Below are 19,209 nucleotides of genomic sequence, written 5' to 3' on the forward strand. Positions count from 1 at the left end.
CTCTTCTGTGTTCCTTGCCCAACACTGCTGTGCTTCTAGCTGTCCTCTAGTAACCTCACACAAAGTAACACACAGCCTTGTGACTAAAAGGCTTGATTTCTATGACTCCCTCTTTAGAGGGGCTTTCAGCAGTGCACAGCATCAGATGCAGCTTGCTCAGATTAAAGGACCATGTTTACCCACTGGACTGAGCAACCGTGCATTCTTTTACATCAACTGCCTGTGGGCTGGTGGACTAACACTGGCCTTATGAGCATTAGTGCTCTGGTGACATTCATACTACTGTACTCTGGGCTATAATCAGCACATCATTCTGACAGGTAACCACTTTGATAGCATGCACGTGTGTCTAAGCAGTCATGTAATTATGATACTGTCTCAGTGAATTCGAGAAGAATATTTGTTATATTACCGAGGCAGCTGGCCAGTGCCTCAAAAGTAAAATTGTAAATTGCACAGGGCCATAATACTTTCTGAGGCATTAATTTTCTCTTCTGCAAAACCTTGGATTTTATTACATTAATTGAAACCAATTCTCCCCCCTTCCCTCCCATAATTCCCTATTTAATTAATAGCTCATAACACTAATGGCTAGTAAGTGCTATTACTATGCAGCTTCATCTCACTACCAAGCCTTTTCAAAGTATAGTCCCTCTGAGTGGTAGCAGACATCAGAATCCTTGTAGGTTGGTTATTGGAGGAGAAATCAGTGACACACTCGTAGTGTGACTTGTAGTATTTATACTATATACATCAGTCCTGGAACAAAAGTGGTCACAAACAGCATGCAAGCAAAACCCTCTTTCAAAAATCCCAGTTTTCAATACCAATAGTCCGTTTCCGGAAGCAACTCTGCCACAAGAATTAACTTTGTTTAGATTAAGACAGAGAGCAAACATGCTGTTTGCAACAGCTTCCCTAAAAAGACGGTGATAGCTTTGGGATGCACAAAGACTGCTCATTGTTCACATGCTGAGAAAAAGAACTTGTTAAACTGTTACAGTGCCATCTGGTGACTTCCACTATAACAGGTTTTTTTTTCCTGAGTTACATTTTCCCCCACTTTAACGTAAAGTGATTCCATTTGATCCCATGAATCAGATTCTATGTTATCTTGTACATAATCATTTAACCCAGAGCAAAGTGGGGGAAACTACCATCCTTATTTAGTAACATTTTACATGTGCTTCGCACTAGTCCAAATTACTAAACAAGGTGCAAGACAGAGAGCCTCTGACACTAGATCTGTAAATTAAGCTAGTTCATTTATACAGTTTGTTTCTTTTCCAACCACAACTATAAAATAACCTCTCATGTAGTTGTCTTGTTAGGTTCAATGTCATCCAGATAGACAGAGGAAGTTACATAAGGTAACTTATAGAAGTAAAAAAAAAAAAAAAAAAAAAAAAACCTAGTACCCTATATGATATATAAATAAGGCCTGAAAGGTGAGCAAAGTTTTACAATTTTTCCCCCTTAGAAATATTATGTCATGTCCGAAACAAAAAAATGTATAACAATTCCCCATTAGATGTTACCTTCTTGGTATCTGATATAATGTACCAGTCATCCAATTGATGCAGAGTAGACAAGACCTGACCTAAGTTACCAGAGGAGGAGTTTCAGGTCTCATTTACACATTATAAAGACATGTATGAGGCCATTTTCACCATTAAGATGGACCAAATTATAAATTGAAAATGATACTAATTTAATCAGATGCTTATTTAAAAAAAGACAAAAACAGACAGCAAATTACAGTAATACAGTAGAACCTCAGATTTACAAACACCTTGGGAATGGAGGTTGTTTGTAACTCTGAAATGTTTGTAACCCTGAACAAAATGTTATGGTTGTTCTTTCAAAAGTTTACAACTGAACTGACTTAATACAGCTTTGAAACTTTAGAAGGCAGAAGAAAAACGCTGCTTTTAATCTTGTTAATTTAAATGCAACAAGCACAGAAAAAAGTTTTTTTTAAACTTTACGTTTAATACTGTACTGCACTGTATTTGTTTTTTGGTCTCTGCTGCCTGATTGCATACTTTCAGTTACAAATGAGGCGTGCGGTTGACCGGTCAGTTTGTAACTCTGGTGGTGCTCATAATTCTGAGGTTCTACTGTAGTAACAAAGGTAAAAATTCTGGGTGGAAAGATGGCCATTTTTGTAAAGGTTTACAGCACTTTACAGCACAGCTCCAAACTTTTCCTTCCCTCCTCCCTCTTAGCATCTGGGAAATGTTTAAAGAACACTGCACCTAAACAATCCATCCCTTATTTTATAGTGTTAATTATTCAGTTCCTTGATAGCACCAAGAGATATATCCCAGTTTTTTCTGAAATACTGCATTAAGAACAAAGCACATAACCTTACTAACCAAAGGGAAACAGATTTTACTTACAACAGTCCATTATGGCAAATCACCATTGGAGGTCTCCATTTTAAGTCCTGAAACTAAAGATGTCAGGCTTGGGGCGCTTCCACCACTGGATAAAGGGGATATAGTTCCTTCTAGTGTAGCACTGCTGTAAGAGGCACAGGAAAGAGTCCCAAAAGTCACAAGATGTTAATTTGAAAATCCCATATCCATCTGGACATTTTGTATCTACTATTATTTGCAACTGACTTCTAAGATTACTAGAGAGAGAGACTTGTTCTTAGTTACAGTATTAGTCCACAACCTTAAACAAAATGTTTAAGGAATTTAGTTCAGATGTGCACAATTTAAAAGATTCTCTCTAAAAAAAATGATGTTTTCAATATTAGTAAATCACTTTTAATAAAATCAAAATAGACACAGTCTATGTAAGAGAAAGAGGTATTTATTTTAGATTCTTATGGAAATGATTAACTTGAAGAGCACAAGTAGTTCCATTAAACTCAATGGGCTGCCTCAGAATTTAATTAAACTCGTGCAACCTCACACCTACAGATGTTTAACTGTAAAGGTGTGATTTAATTAAACTGATGCAAAAGGCTGTGTGGATACTTACCTCAACTTACACCAGGCTTATTTTCATTTAGGGTAAACCCAATAAGGAACAGCCTTTGCAAATTTGTGTAGCCAAGGCCAAAGTGTTTACAGAATGTTTGTTTAAAGATTTTATAAACCGTGTTACAAATCGTTTCTCAAAATAAGTACAGTTCCTATTTCAACATTGGTGAAAAAAATATTGAACAGAAGACAAATTTGCAGCCAGAGAATTCTTAATAAAGTTAACACAACCAAAGGAAAACTAACCCCATTGACTTTTGCCTCCCATTTCTGAATGCCACCTTTTTTGCTCTTTCTGGTTTCCTACAGAAAACAGGCACAGAAGAGCAGCAAAAACCACTGGAGCGACCCTTTCGCTATTTCCAAAGGCTCTGAAAGCTGAGCACTGACTGCATCAAGAGAGCAATCCATCAGCTAGGAATTCTGAAAAAGGGTGGAAACCTGGCATTAGGAAAGGATAGCACAAAGGCCATGAAACGAGCAACAGGACTTGATCCAAAGCCTTCTGGAATCAATAGAAAGATGGCCACTGACCTCAATAGGGCCTGGTTTAGGCCCTCAGGGAGGATGGCGCTCTTTTATTAGTTATTATTAAGGCAGCGAGCAAACCCTCTTGCTGTTTGCAACAATACCTCTGACATCCTAGCAGTCCAGGGCAGGCTGGACCAGGAAGTCCAGGAGTAATGTATAGCGGGGCAGAACTTACAGCTTCTCTGAGAAGAAGCAACATGCAGCTCTTGCTGCACATCACAGCATAAGGCAGTGGGCATTTGGCGACAGGCACTAAACCATTGTGCAGGGTGGGTTTCCTGCCCTGCTTTCAATGGGCGTGTGAGAATGGGAGAGAAGCCATTCTCTCCCTCTGCACCCCACTCCCCACACTAGCACAGCCACGTCCTACAGGGCCTGGTCTGGATTCCACCTCAGTTACACACGTATCAACACAACTAAATATCCACCAGGAGATATGCTTGGACTTGAATCTCCCCCACCCCTCAACACACACACACACACTGTTGTGAGTTTATCAGCAAGAACCACACCTGCCTCTCTGCCCTCCCCCAGGGATCTAGCAACTGCAAAAAACACAGTAAAGGGATCCACAGGCCACCCCTAGCTCCTAGGCCACGTTATGCCCCACCCCCAGATACAAAACAAGGTTCACAGATCATGCCAATTAGCTCTGTGATGCAAACCGGTTTAAAGGACCTAGTACAACACCCTCCCCGTCTAAAAGCAAACCCCCCAGAGAAAGACTGGTGCACTCACTGCTATGCACAGCGCTGGGTGCTGCAGCGGCCTGCCATGGTTCATCTTCCCTGCTGCACACACAGCAGCAGCATGTGACACGTGCCGTGCGTGAGAGGGTGGGAGGTAGAGAGAGGCCCTGCCCCCCCGACAGCCCAGCCCCATGGGCGGGGCAGACGAGTCACACAATTGCAAACGGCCAAGGCTCCTCCCAGCCCAGCCCCCTCGCGAGCAATTCGTCAGCATGCAGGTGCAGCTGTTTGCCTGGCTGCAGGACGCACTCTGGCCCGGGGTTAAGGACAGGCCACGAAATGGAGCAATACTTTTTCCTGGTTCCAACCAACGTCCCCCAGAGACAGAACCAGCAACTGCCCTTCTGCTACTGGGGGGGATCTTTAGCCCTGCACTTCCAGCAGTCCTGCCAAAGCTAGTCTCACTCACCTGCAGAGTCAGTTGAAAACAGGGTGATTTTTGTTGTTTTTAAAGTACGTTGCTTTGGTGATGGGACCAGGGGATGAGAAAGTATCTTATACTGGACCCGCTGCTGTGATGTGACCTCACCCCCTTTGCCTCTCTAATATCCAGGGACCAATGGGGCTTACACAACGCTGCACACAATCTTCTGTGAGGAAGCATTTTGCTCTGTTTCCGTGAAACATTTAAAACCAAACTTCTCCATCTCAGCCTGAAAATCCTGACTGGAGAATGTATATGTTACGCATGGAACACAGGTTGTAGTGAATTTGCCATCCATGTTTACCTGCGCATAAACCACTTAATCCTTACAAAATTTCCTCTCGCTCTGTCACTCCCATGCACTTCTCTCATTTCCCTCCCTCTGCCAAAAATAAAATAAATGGTGCCTGCATTGAAAGAGTCGACTGGTGCACAAGTAATTTTTCTGCTTCCGCTCACCATTTCTCAGATATGCTTTCTGCATTCCATGGCACTGCCTGTGTTTGTGGAATAAGGAACTTTCTTCACACCTCCTTTAAATATTTCAGACTAAAACTAATTGAAAATGGAGTCTGGAAACACGCTTTCTTTTTTACGTAGGACAAATTCTGGTGCATGTACTGTGAATGATCAGAGTATTTAAATACAAAAATAAATTTAACATTTAATTTTTAAAATATTGTCATTTAAAAAAAAAATCCTTATCCATTTGAGATTAGGGTGAAATCCTGGCTCTATTGATGTTTTTTGGAGTTTTACCATAGTTTTATCCCTAGTGACTTTCATCAAATATATTCCAAACTTTAAAAATGTAATAAAATCAGATGTATTGAACATCCTGTGTGGTTTGGTTATTCCAAAATGTGTGGAAACATAAATCCATTGATAACACAAATAAAGGCTTACCTGCCTTTAACAACTGAGGTGCTAAATGGCCTGGCGAGATTTGGGTCCCATTCTGCAAACACTTAAACGTGGGTAAACTTTCTTCACCCAAGAAATCAGATTGACGTCAATGGGAGTACTCACGTAAATCAAATTACTTCTGTGCTTAAGCGCTTGCACGATTGGGCCCCGATCCCACAGTCTGATTTGTATAGATGAACCCCTGTTCCTGAGCAGAGCACACCCTCCATTCATAAGGTCTGCCCACACTGATCAGATTACAGGATCACAGCCTCTGTCGGGCACAGATTGTATCCTTTAATTTAACTGTCAAGGGCCAATTCCACAAACACGGCACTATGGAAATAATAATAGCAGTAAGTATTAAAACACATTGTAACTGATTTAAATTTCAAATCATACATTCCTTTGGCATGTATTTTTCTTCCATTGGAATAACCATGGTTTATTTATAAACTTAAATAGAAAGCTAATTACTCACAAAGGGCAGGGATTGGGAAGGGACCACAAATGCACCTTTGTGAAATAAACAGAATGCAAAAATAATCCCGAAAATTGTACACAGTGTGAAATCTGGCCCACCAGCCTTGCTTTGGGGGGATGATCGGAGTAAATCAATTTAGCAGCAACAGAATAAGGAAATGTCCTAACAGGATTATATAAAGAAAACAAAGCATAATTGGGTCTCGGATATAGTAATTAAAACAATACCCTGCCAAGGGGAAATTAAACCCGTCACACAACACGTCAATTAAATCTGTACTGCTTTGTCTCTTTTAACTAGGTTCTTTTTATTCTGTTCTATTCCTAATTTAAACCCAAGCACCATTTCCTGATCCTCTAAGAGAAGAACAAATAAAAACTCACTTTTGGTCCTGATCCTGCAAATGACTCTGCACGGACAGACCCCTGCGCCCACATGGAGCTAACTGCAGGGCAAAGGCCTTTGCATAGGGGATCTATGCAGGTACTCTGGATGGAATCTAGAGGTCCCTAACTTAGTGATTGTGTCTGGAGAACTAGCACAACCACTCCTTATTTGCAGCTTCAGCTTGTGAAAACTGTCTCACCCTTACATGGGGGTTTTGGCCACTGGTTCCTCATTGTCCAATGCTCCTAATTTTCCAATGCTAGAGAAATAAATTAGATAAAATAAACACCACAATCCTTTGCAAACATTTAGAATATATGTTTCAAAAATACATGTTAGGCCCTATTTACAAGATGTTAGATGTTCTGTTGTATATTACTGCAACTAAGATTAAAATGTACCTTGAATTCTGATATGAGCACAGCACCAGCAGAGACCAAATATTGCAACGTCGTGACAGAAAGTTATTGTCTGGGGAAAGAGGATACAAAGGTAAAATTTTCAGCGACAAAGGAATGGATTTTTATTTAGAAATCCTTACAATGCCATGGATGAGCCATATCAAGTTACAACAGTTTTAGAAGTAGTCAGCCTGAAAGTAACCCTTTAAAAAGAAGAGAATGTTTTCCCTTTGCTACTACATTCATCCTACAGTTTTATTTCTGCAGGACATCAAGACATTTTAATACCCACTCTCGACACTCCTTAAACTCTTCCACAGGTTTCAGCAAGCCCATCTTGGCTTCATTTCTGAGTTCAGCTTCCATTCCACTACCATCTTCATCCATCCACTCCAGCAACGCCTAGAAAAGATACACAAGCTGTGAATGGCCATTCATGTTTCAGATAAGCACTGGACCAAATTAAAATACTGAGCAACTTCAAAATTGCTCTCTCTCTCTCTCTCCATTATATTCTATTGGTAACAACAAACCCAATTTATATGGATTAGGAGCTTTTCAATAGGCCAACTGCGTATACAACTATTTTGGCCTCCATCTTAAATACACAGAATTGTCCATGTAAATAACTGCTTCTACCACTCACTACTTAGTAGAACAAGTAAACACTTAGATTCCAATAAACCACAGGGCCAGTATTCTGCATCAACAATGAGCCTTCTTTGCATGTCTCAAACCACAATTTCCTCCGGAGGCCATGAATGTCTGTGTTCCATGATTCTTTACTCATGTACGTAGTGCAATAGAAGACCAAAAAGGCACCAAGAAAACAAGCACTGACACAAACTACAGTTTCCATAGCAATGTTTCAAACAACTTAAGTGGCAGACACAAACACAAGAAAAATGTTTCTTCCTTCTGTGTGCAGCTGTGGGATTTACTCCTGCAAGGGGTCAAAAGGTTAAAAAACTAGGACTGGATAATGCATGCTGATTACTGGATAATCAAATTTCATGCTCTTTGCCATGGGCAGACGGCCACAGGAATCTGTAAGGAATTCCCCCATATATAGTATTGCACAAGTAGTCAGGTGCATCATGAGAGAGAAAGAAGATTTTCACTTTCTCTGAAGCATCAACTATTGGCACGGTACTAGACCCGAAGGAGAAGTGCAGTGTTCCTCAGTGGCAAATCCTTCCATTACTAAGCAATATCTTTGTACCTTGTATCTCTCTGCAAGGTGAAAGCCAATGGCAGACTGCAGCTTGCGCAGACAAATTGGACAAAGGTCCAGTGGGCGTCGGTCTGATTCCTCCAGGTGATTGGAACCTTGCATCACACACTGGAGCCACTGACAATGTCGGAGTCCAAAGATGTGCCCAATCTCATGGGTCAGGGTCTGAAACACAAGTCTTATTTCAAATTATTGTAATCTATATTTTCCCCTCTCTCTTCTACTCTCCCCACTACTTGGCAGTACCCATTATAGTACCTTACAAAATGGGCCGAATATACAGCGGTTCCACTTTCAACCCACTCCAAGACAGGGTAACAGACCTGATATGGGGCTGGTACCAATTTTAGCTACAGCAAAATGAAGAGGATGGCCTTGTGGTTAAGGAAAGGAAGTGAACATTCAATTCCCAGCACTGTCACAGACTTCCTGTCTGAACTGGATGAGTCAAAATCTCTCTGTGCTTCAGTTCCCCAGCTGCAAAATGGGGACAGCAATACTTATTTTCTTCCATCCTTGTTCTGTCTTATGGATTTGGGCTAAGCTCCCTCAGCTAGGACCGTCTCTTCCTATGTATTTGTACAGCACCTAGCACAGTGAGGCCCCTAATTTCAGATGAGGCCTCTAGACACTATTGTAACAAGAACAATACATCCAGCACCCCAGAATAAGCATGCTCAAGGGGAGGATAATTCTTCACACTTTTGCAAAGAGTTACCATACAGGGAGCAAAAAGTGCCTCACATCCTCTGACCAACCCTCAGAGGTTGAGTTCACTGGCCTTCAAATTAAGGATTTACTGTGTTTTATTTAGTTCAGTCAATATTGAGCACAGTGAGGCCTGGTCTTCCTTGATCTGGAAATTAAAACGTACTGATTAGCTGAAGTGATTTCTCCAATTTAGACAAATTAACCTATTGTTCCTTCTAGGGGCCTGGACAAATGATATCCTACCACATCCATCCACTGACAACAGGAACCACTAACAACAACAAAGACCTTCCAGCAACTAAAAATAAATCTCAAGCCCGAAGGTATCCCATAGACACCACCTCTTCAGGAAGAGCCTGATTACACAGATAAACCTGGAGGTTACTAAACAGGCTCCATCCAACCAAGGTGAAGCAGATTGATAGTAGATCCACATTAATGGAGTCTGGATCCAATCCAGCCAAAGGGCTCTTAGCAAACTAAAGCACCTTCCCCTTGCAGAAATGCTCATGCCACTCCTTTTTCTCTACCCCACTAGTGCCACCCTCTGCTCCCCAGTTTCCTCAGCAAACACCAGCATTCTCTTGAGATGGATGACATCCTTGGATCCAAACTTTGTCAGTTCTTGGGCATCTTCCCAACCCAGGGTTCAGATTCATGGATCAGGTTTTAATTCATCCTTGTCAAGGTACCCTTTACTGAGAACACCCTGCTCTCATATACACAAATCTAAGGAATATCAGCTTTAACATCCCACCTGATCTCATCCGCAGAGCTGCAGGACGAAGAGACAGATTCTGCTGTCATTTTCACTGAAATTACTCCTGGTTTACACCAACAAGCAGAGAATTAAACCCTTAGAAACAAAAACTATTTTTATTTCCCAATGCAAATTTAAAGTTTTTAGTAAATCTCTAGAGCCCAACAGGCACCCACCTTGCAGGACCTCAGAAGCAGCACACTGGTGATTGCAGGAGTATAATAGCCCTCAAAAACTGAATACTCTGCTGAAGGACACTTCCTGACACTCTTCAGTCTGCCTCTGTAGCTCGCACTGTAAAAGTCACTGTCATATCTGGCAAAGCTGAAGATCCCCATTCCTTAAGAAGAAATCAAAAAAGGATTTCTATTAGAGAAGATGCTGTCACAGTTCAGGGCAACAGCCCCTGTACTTTTGCTCCGTGGTCCCTTGAGGGCATTCACTCTAGGCTCTTGGCTTCTCAGTCATCACCTCTTGGGCAGCCATGTCCCTCGCCCTTCTGACCAGGGGTTTTCCATGCTGTACAGTTCCCTGGCTACACTATGATATTCCCAGCAAGCCAGACTGCCTATAACAGGCCATCATCTGGGCTTTGCTTTCTCTTTGAAGACTTATGAAAAGCATAATTGCCAGCAGTTATAAGTTATCACACAGCTCATTATTAGTCTCTGGGGAATGTCTGTCTCTCAGTCTCTGGAGAATCCAGTTTGAACCAGTATGCGAGCCTTTCCAAGTGGTGGTACTTCTCTGGAGATGTTACAACCTGAGTGAATTTGCTCAGTCTCTCCAGCACTGTTTTTATTTCCTGGAGGAGCTGTGATCACTCTGCCTCAGGGAATTACATAAGATTCATGGCCCACAATGATACAAAAACTTACTACAGTAAGATCTCTTAAAGATATTCAAGGAATTGCTGTATCTCTCACAGACATCACAAGCACAACTGTGATAAAACTACAATGATCTGAAGTCCTTGATTTGTTATTTTAAATCAGTGCCGAAAGAGCACATCTATATTTTGGCTTATATTGTGTTCGATACAGAGGTTTTTGAGCATGGGAAGCATCAAAATAAATAACAAGAGTCCTGTAGCACTTTAAAGACTAACAAATTTAATTTCTGCAGACATAAGCTTTCGTGGGTTCCAACCCACTTTGTCAGATGCAAGAAAAAAAGAAAAAAAAAGAGAAAAAGATGTTTTTCTTGCATCTGATGAAGTGGGTTGCAGCCCACGAAAGCTTATGCCTGCAGAAATTAAATTTGTTAGTCTTTAAAGTGCTACAGGACTCTCGTTGTTTTTGCTGTATACAGACTAACACGGCTACCCCTCTGGAACGTTTCAAAATGAATAATATTCATTGTCCCCTGGGTTTTAAAATCACCATTTTCCTTTGCCATGTGTTATAGTGAATGTACTCCAGTTTATGGCTCAGCACAGAAGAACAAGTAGATCTACCTTCATCTATTTTTGAGCAAGTTAGCTACTGTTTAGCAGGGTACTGGTGTATAGCAAAAAGCAGCCTCTCAGCAGTTAGTAAAAGTGCTTTACATGTACTATTAGCGACCTCTTCTGGTCAAACGTGTATTTAGCAGAGCTCATAGCAAAGACCTGGAAAACAAAACAAAACAAAACAAACCCTTGCACTCAGCTTTCCCTGACGTCTAAAAGCCCAATTAACCTTACTCATGTTGAGTAGCATTTCCTCCCTTGTGTAAAATCCCATTGACTTCAGTGAGACTAGTCCTATGAGCAAGAGTTGCAGATGTAGGTGCTAAATAATTGTCACACATTGCCAGCGTAATACCATCTTCAAAAGCCGGGAAACAGATCATTAGGATCCCATAGAGCACATGATTTTACACAGGCACGGTCTTTTAAAAAAAAAAAAAAAAAAAGGGCACGTGAGATTATTATTACTGTTAATATTTTGCACTTGTATAGTGCCTTTTCATCTCACCGTGCTTTACAGATATTAATTACAACTTCCCATGAGGCAGATAAGTATGATTATTTGTATTTCATGTAGGGCTAAACTGAGGCACAGAAAGATTAAGTAATTTATCCAAGGCCACAGAGCAAATTGGGACAAAGGGAGGATTAGTATCCAAAACACCTGGCTGTCAGTCTTGTACCTTAACCATAGGACTATCTTATCTAAATGCATTACACTATGCATGCAGGATCTATGTCACAGATACAGTACGTTTCCTTTTCAAATGAATCCAGATCTTCCAGCGAGTCCATATATTCCCATTGCGCTGATTTTTCTGAGTTGTCAAATCAAAATTATTGCAGGAATAATTGCAGTACAAAGCACCTTACCATTTAGCATTTCCTGTATAACAGGTACCTGTGAAAAACAACGGAGTGGGACACTGAACATTATTTGGTTATTTTTGTCCTTTTGGATGTTATAAGCAGCAATGTGATGATGAAGACACGAGGCCAGAGCCTCACACTATTCTTCACTGAGAATGGAACATGATTCCTGTGGCACAACTGACTCACACTGACTCAGGAAGGAGTCCATGACTCAGGTCTGTCAAACACAATTTACAAAGCTTTCTTCCTCACATTCATATGTGTAATTATTGGGGGGCATTTGATTGGCTACTTTAAATAACCAAATCAGGAGGTTGTAAAAGAGCAAAAAGCAGTCCATTTGAAATCTATTCCTTGCAGGATAAAATCCTGATGTCATCAATTTGAGTCCTGCATGTAAGAACTCAGCAGGCCCACGTCGCACATGATCCAAAGTTTCTACTGAGAAACATTGCTGATTTATAATAAAGAGAGAAGTGTTATGTACAGCAGCAGCAAAAAGAGAAACAATATACACACACAATTTTCAGGGTCTGAACTCTGCAATGCAGCCTGGGAGTTCCCCACCTGGCTCTCACTCCTCAGGTTTGATGGAGATACAAGTGATAGAGGGGAAAATAACTTTGCCACTGAGGGAGGCATCGCTTTGTGTTGCCCAATAATGACCAGTCTGGCTGACCATAGAACAGCAATGATAGGCCTCCAAAAAGTATCCGTCCAAGTGTAATGGATCAGAAGGACAGTTGATTTAAAGGCCTGGAGGGTGGTAATGTTAAAATTGGGAGTGTGAAAGCAAAACCTTCCAGGCTCCCTAAGATACATGGCCCAAAAGGACACAGACATTCCCAGGGAGAAGGACTGACATATCTAGGGGTCAAAGGAGAGCTCTAGCTCTGCATTTCTCAGCCATGTGCATCATACTCTGATGTTCCCTTAATGTTCTTTAGATATGATTTTCCCTGTGTGGTTTTCTCCATGACACAAAGCAGGACAGATCCTGAGAGGCACCAATCATCTAAACCACCCATAAAGTCAGCAGGTGTTAGAGTTATTCAGCACCTCTGAGAAATTTCACCCTCACATTTAAATTTAGAGACAGAAAAAGGAGACTGCCAGACATGAAATGTAGCTTGAGAACCACGGCAGTACTTAGGCACCTAAGTCACAGTTTTGGCTCCACTGCCATCCACAAAACTTCTGTCAAACCCTGAAGGTGCCTAAACTCACTGGACACCTAAAGTTTTTCAGGGTAAAAGTTCCCTAGCACAGTTAAGTAGTGCTAAATTTTATAGTGCAGGAGCTCTGCAGAAATGAACTCAAGTGGTAATCCTGCAAACTGTGCAAGAGTCTTCAAAAGCTTGTGTGTGATGTCACCATTAGAAAAAGCACCCATAACCAAAACTTAACATTCTACCAGTATATTTTAACTAATTGAAAATCTGCACAATGATCATTATGATACTTCATGTATTAGCAATAAATACTCATATTGTATCAACATAAAACACCATGAATTTCAGCTTTTATATGCCAAACTGTAAAGCAAGCAACAAAACGCATCCAAAACACACATGTAGTTAGTGAAAAAAACTACTGGTGCTGCATATAAAATATTGTTTTTACAACACTGATATTCTCCGCACACTTCAAATAAAGACTCTACCAGAGTATTTTACACTCAGTGTAAACTTCACTCAGATTTTAAGTTTAGAGTTTGCACATCTGGAATGGTATCAGGTGATTTCTTTTAAGAGTAGATTAATCAAAACTGTTTTTCTTACTTTTTGACTCTCTCTCGAAAGTAGTGCCCTTGAACTGGATAAGTTAAAACAATATCACACACTATTTTAAAAATTATATATCCATAAATTGTACATAGATTCAATTGAATTCCCCTTCATATTTGTCATATTTTATACACATTTTAATTTTCTTTTTATAGTAAATTGATTCCTAGTATTTTGGAAGTCATTTTAGTTTTCTCCACTGTATAATCCTGATATAAAATGGAATACCTTCTGTCAAAGAGGCTTGTCCAAAGACAAAATTCCAGGACTCCCTTGGATAAAGATCTATCATTGTTATCCCAACAATACAGAAAGCATCTTTGGGCTTTTTCTTCTTTAGGTATTTCAAGAGGTCCCCTGTTTAAACAACAGAAAACAACTCCTTTCAAGAGAAGCATGATTCACCACAGAAGAAAGCTGTGAAAGCAGTCATAGGATTACACATTATCATACAACGCTACATATTCAGAATTTCCAGTGGGAGTTCTGCTTGCAGGATTGGTCTAAGGATTAATTGGGGCTTCTCAAAACAGTGAGTTAATGCACAGAAAGCTACAATGTGAAGCTAAAGCACACTAGCTTGCCATGCACTAAGTCGCCACATGGACCCTGCTACAGGGCACTAGAAGTTCCCTCGTGAGCTTTCACAAAGCAATAAGCATAGACAAGCCCTTAGTATTCAGTGCAATTAATTGTTATTTTACAAGAGTGGTCAGGTCAGGTAGATGCTTGAATCTACTGCAGGTTAAAAGTCCTAATGGTCAGAGGGACACTTGGTGGTCTCAGCGAAGTTTCTTGTGGAACAATACCCACATCACAAAAATCACAACCATGACTTACATTCTAAAGGTAAAAAATGATGTTATAATTCATTGTAATATCAAAAAAATAAAAAGGTATCTGTTTAAACTAGCAGGACATCTATTTGATCTTTAGACTCATATATTTGTGTTAGTTTTAAATAATTAACATTCAAGAGAAAATTACTTGGCTAGCTGACCATTTGGTTAGTTTAGGAAACTTAGTCATCAAGCCTGAATGCACTATAGGGCATGTGTTATATGGATATAACGGAATGACCCGGCTGCTTTTTGAGGCATGATCCTTATGCCCTTACTTGAACGAGTAATCCCACTGATGGCAACGGAACTACTCACATGAATAAAGATTGCAGAATCAGGCCTGTTACCAGAGTTGAGATTAGGGTCTTGCATTACTGAGTCCTAGAACTATGCTCAAACCAAGCCCACACTTCTCCACTGCACTGTAAATTGCATGACTGGAGATTCTGGTGAGCCGCTGACAAAGAATCTGAAGTTATCCATCCTTCTATCTATGGCACTTACATGACCACATTACTGAATTATCTGAACATCTCACAACTTGTAATGTATTTAACCTACCAACACCCCTATGACTTACCTAGAGTAAGGCTGCGTTTTAAGAAACTCAGCGTTCATTTCTTTATTATCGCAACATTTTACCAATGAGGCAGTACCCAACCTGATGCTGTTCTTCTACTCCCTACATACCTGCATGAATCTGTAGATTGCATGTGTACTCATTCACTCGAAAAGCACAACCTGTGTGTGAAACAGGAACCGGTTCCAGGATTTTTACAGATAGCCCATAGTAAAAGGCTTCACAGTAATCCTTCAGCCATTTCATATAATCCTCGGTGCTAACTTTGGCATCCCCAAAAGAACCTGGAGTCCAAAATAACACCAAGTGATAAACCTGCTATGGCAGATCATTCAATCAACTCACACTAAAAAAATCCCTCTTTTTTCATGTTTGTAATGAACATCACATTTACCACAAGTTATTAAAAGAAAATATGAGCAATACTATAGAATATAGCTCAGGCGCAATAGTAACTTTTCACCGTTGCCATGCAATTCCAAGAATGCCTTTCTTTATTTTATTAACTGTTATTCCCTTAGCCCAAAAACAAAGTGACAAAGTTATTCTACTGCAATGCTCCAAGATACTACATCTCATAACAGTGATACAGCCATGTTTGGGTAATTATTGTACAATAATGAAGTGGGAGGGTTGTTTTTTGTTTTTTTAAAGGGTATTGTTTATCGCTGTCAATCCAAGTACTGTGATACGTGATATTAAAAGCAGCCAAATAATATAATGCTACCCACAAGAGGTAACACAGAGATGTCAGTGCTGTAGACCGCAATAGAAAACCCATCACTCATAACTGCAATTAAAATGTCAGCTTTGAGAGTAATGACAACTCCCATAAACAGCTGATCAAATATGGATGGAGCCGGGAAACTGAAGGACTGAAGTTCAGCTTATTGTATTTGTTGTTGATTTGTTTTTATCTTCAGTATGTTTCTTTTCCCAAGATTATGACTGTTCCTGTTTTTTTTAAATACACACAATTGTATACACACTACAGAAAGAAAACATTAAATAGTAACAGTAATATGCATTTCTATAGCACTTTGCATCCAAAGAAATCAAAGCTCATTGCAAACACTGATTAAGTTTCACAACACTCCTGTAAGGTTTAATTAAATATTCACCATTTTAAACATGGGTAAACCAAGGCACAGAAGTTAAGGGCCTAATCCTACAAGCCTTTATGGATGAGTTTACCTCTACTCACATGAGCAGTTCCATTGACTCTAATGGGACTACTCATATGAATAAAGTTAAGCACATCCATAAGTGCTTGCAGGATCAGGATTTTAGTGAATTTTCCAAAATCCCACAGCTGAATGTCTGAATCAGGAATTGAACCCAGGAGCCCTAACTCCCAAGTCCCCTGCTCTAACCACTAGACAACTTTGTCTGAGATTTGCTTTAAAGCCTTCTTATTTGAAAATTGGAATATATAACCTAATTAGTTTACATTTAATGGGATGGGCATACTAAAGACACAGATGGTTTGGTTCAGTGATCAGTTAGACATTACCAATGGGCTGTACATAAATAGCACTTTTCTGAGAAGTTGGTCTGCTTCTGTAAGGATCGTGATAAAACTGTTCGAAGTCTTGGGTGAGCTCAGGGTGCGAGGAGATCCAGTCTGACTCTGAATGCAGAGTGATGGGTCTGAAGAGAACACTATCTGACTGAAATGCTTCATTCAGCAAACACTTCTCCCTAGACTCAAGCTTCTCATAGAGCTTCACAAGCTGTGTGTTCTTGGAGATCAACGCTGTCTTCAGGACCTGCTCAGAATGTTTAATTATCTTCATCTGACCAAAGGGAAAGAGAAGAAAGAGCAAAAGCATTTATAAAATTCAGGTTTCATACCTAGCATGTATTTTAAACAGCTTCCTTCCTCTACCACTGCCCGATGACCCCCCAGAATCTCATTCCTTTTCTAATGTGTTGGTAAGCTAACAGCTGTTTTCTGCAGCCAGGCTTGCTGAGGTATAGGCTGTTTAAGCTTCCTCTTTCCCTATAATTTCCATACCCAGCCCCCAAACACACAATCAGCTTCTGCTTTTTTGAGGGTGGGGGAATGGGAACCAGCATGGGAAAGTTTTGCTGCAAACTCAGTTCCCAGTTTAATTCTATGTATTATGTCATTCCCTCACTTCATCCTCCACTTTAAAAAAAAGAAGAAGCTGTTGCTACTATATCAGTCTAGCAACTCCCACTGCAGCAAGGTAGTTAGACCTGATTCTGATCTCATTTGCACCAGTGTAAAAAAAAACAAACAAAACAGTGTAACTCCCTCAGCTGACTCCACTCCAGTGGATTTATGCTGGTATAGGAGAGTCAGGACCAGGGAGCTGTTCCTGCCCTAAGCTTAGGCAATTCTAACAATAACTGATTGAACCAAAGGCACTGTGACAAAAGACAAAACAAAACCCAAACCCAAAAACAAAACAGATGCATAATGCTCCCTGTATCTTCACTGTGATTAGCAGACTCTGGGTCTGAATACTAGATTGCTAAGTATCAAGATAACAGTGCACAATTATCAAAGCTAACAATTATGCATTGTGCAGGGTGCATTAAGAAATATAAAGCAGACTCAATAATTAAGACTACAATACAAACATACATGTAAATTTGTGAGAGGCAACATTTTATAGATGGTATTTTCATTCTCCTAGCAATCTGTTACAAAATGTGTTAGGCAGGATGGAGGAGATTTTTAGGGTAAAATGTTGATACGATCAGCTGCAGGCCCTTGTGCACATTTTAATACACTTTTGATTACACTCATGGCTGTTTTTTAAATGAGAAAAAGAAAAGTGTATCAACGGTGCATATAAATGGGATTATTTTGTGTGCTGTTCAGACCTCAAAGGGGGACACTGGAATTCAACCCCTCATCCCCACACAACTTATTCCTGGGTGCATGGGGTTTGTGCACAATCCACCCCACACCCCCAATGCATATCCCTATCCCACAGCCACACACCCCACAGCAACCCCAATTCCTTCCCCACACAGACCCCAGCATTGCCAGCACAGCTACATTCCAGCACAGCTACAGGCTGTGCACAACCCACATTACACATCCCACACAACCTTCCAGCACTGCTCCCCCTCACCCCTCCCCGCATCCCCCTCACCCCACAGCACCCCTCCCCGCATCGCCGCACCCCACAACCCCCTCCCCGCATCGCCTCACCCCACAGCACCCCACAACCCCCTCCCCGCATTGCCTGACCCCACAGCACCCCACAACCCCCCTCCCCGCATTGCCTGACTCCACAACCCTCTCCCCCCCGGCCCACACTCATTTCACCTCAGGGCCCGGGCCCGCCCCGCCTCGCCTCGCCTCAGTGCCGCCGCATGCCTGCCCTTTCTCCCCCCGCCCCGGGGAGCTGCCAGGGCCTAGGCCTGGGCGCGGCCGCGGCCTTACCCTGCTACGTCCCAGGCAGCGGCCGGAGGCGGGGCCCGGGCGCGGGCCCTGTCAGGCTGAGTCGCTGCCCGCCCTCGCCGTAGCGGGAGTGGGGAGGCGGCTCCGGAGCCGGCCCCGCTCCTGCCGCACAGGCTCAGCACAGCACAAGCCTTCCCCAGCCCCCTACCCGGCCACGGGGCGGGCCCGGCCCCGGCGCTCCCGGCTGGGCGTGCACAGCACCGCCAGGCCGGCCCGCCGTGTGCGCTCAGACAGCGGGAGCCGGGCCCGCAACGCGAAAATCGGGTGCGGACGGTCCCGGGGGTGACGGGCCCAGCTCCTGAGGAGAGGGGCCGTGCTGTTCTTCGGGGCTGGCCCCCCTAGCGCCCCCCACACCCCGCCCAGCAGGACAGCCTTGTGGGCCCCCCAGAGCCTCACCCCACGGCACCCCCCTTCTTCCCAACCATCCCCTCATACCCCATAGCACCCCCCTTCTCAACCATCCTCCCTCACCCCACGGCACCCCCACTCTGCCCGACCATCCCCCCATACCCCATAGCGCCCCCCCCATTCTTCCCCTGCAGAAGCGCACCCCCCCCCCACACACTCCTCCCAGTCTGTGTAGTTCGAAACCTGGCCTCTTTCACCCACAGGAGTTGGCCCAATAAAAACCACTGCCTCACCCACCGTGTCT

General features: G+C 42.1%; 2 protein-coding genes across 5 annotated transcripts in view; both read right to left on the reverse strand.

The window, feature by feature from the left end:
- ARSG (arylsulfatase G) overlaps positions 1 to 2,525 on the reverse strand; it is a 72,221-nt gene extending 69,696 nt beyond the window's left edge. For both annotated transcript variants that reach the window (XM_067547312.1, XM_067547311.1), the window contains exon 1: positions 2,403 to 2,525. The gene's annotated coding sequence lies outside the window, so the exon portion shown is untranslated. The remainder of the gene's footprint in view (positions 1 to 2,402) is intronic.
- Positions 2,526 to 6,975: 4,450 nt separating this feature from the next.
- AMZ2 (archaelysin family metallopeptidase 2) lies at positions 6,976 to 18,737 on the reverse strand. Of its 3 annotated transcripts, none has more exons than XM_067547317.1 (7): positions 18,540 to 18,737; positions 16,629 to 16,911; positions 15,226 to 15,399; positions 13,922 to 14,050; positions 9,760 to 9,923; positions 8,101 to 8,277; positions 6,976 to 7,280 (listed from the first exon to the last, which is right to left on the reverse strand). In XM_067547317.1, the coding sequence occupies exons 2-7, from the start codon at positions 16,909 to 16,911 to the stop codon at positions 7,134 to 7,136; spliced, it is 1,074 nt and encodes a 357-aa protein (XP_067403418.1). In that variant the 5' UTR covers positions 18,540 to 18,737; the 3' UTR covers positions 6,976 to 7,133. The 3 variants fall into 3 exon arrangements, with proteins under 3 accessions (XP_067403418.1, XP_067403419.1, XP_067403420.1); XM_067547318.1 differs by lacking the exon at positions 18,540 to 18,737 and adding an exon at positions 18,423 to 18,483; XM_067547319.1 differs by lacking the exons at positions 15,226 to 15,399; positions 18,540 to 18,737 and having other exon boundaries at positions 16,629 to 17,230.
- Between the last annotated feature and the right edge of the window lie 472 nt (positions 18,738 to 19,209).

Source organism: Emydura macquarii, unplaced genomic scaffold (assembly GCF_026122565.2).
Source record: "Emydura macquarii macquarii isolate MOO-44397 ecotype Brisbane River unplaced genomic scaffold, CSIRO-AGI_Emac_v2 contig_1230, whole genome shotgun sequence".
Lineage (NCBI taxonomy): Eukaryota > Metazoa > Chordata > Testudines > Chelidae > Emydura > Emydura macquarii.

What these genes read in the sequence shown, in the direction of transcription:
- AMZ2 (XM_067547317.1), bottom strand. Translation starts at nt 16,911, where the DNA reads ATGAAGATAATTAAACATTCTGAGCAGGTCCTGAAGACAGCGTTGATC. An exon ending in CAATCTACAGATTCATGCAG is followed by an intron (nt 14,051 to 15,225) that starts GTATGTAGGGAG and finishes TTGTTTAAACAG; the next exon opens with GGGACCTCTTGAAATACCTA. An exon ending in TGCTTCTGAGGTCCTGCAAG is followed by an intron (nt 8,278 to 9,759) that starts GTGGGTGCCTGT and finishes CTTGTGTTTCAG; the next exon opens with ACCCTGACCCATGAGATTGG.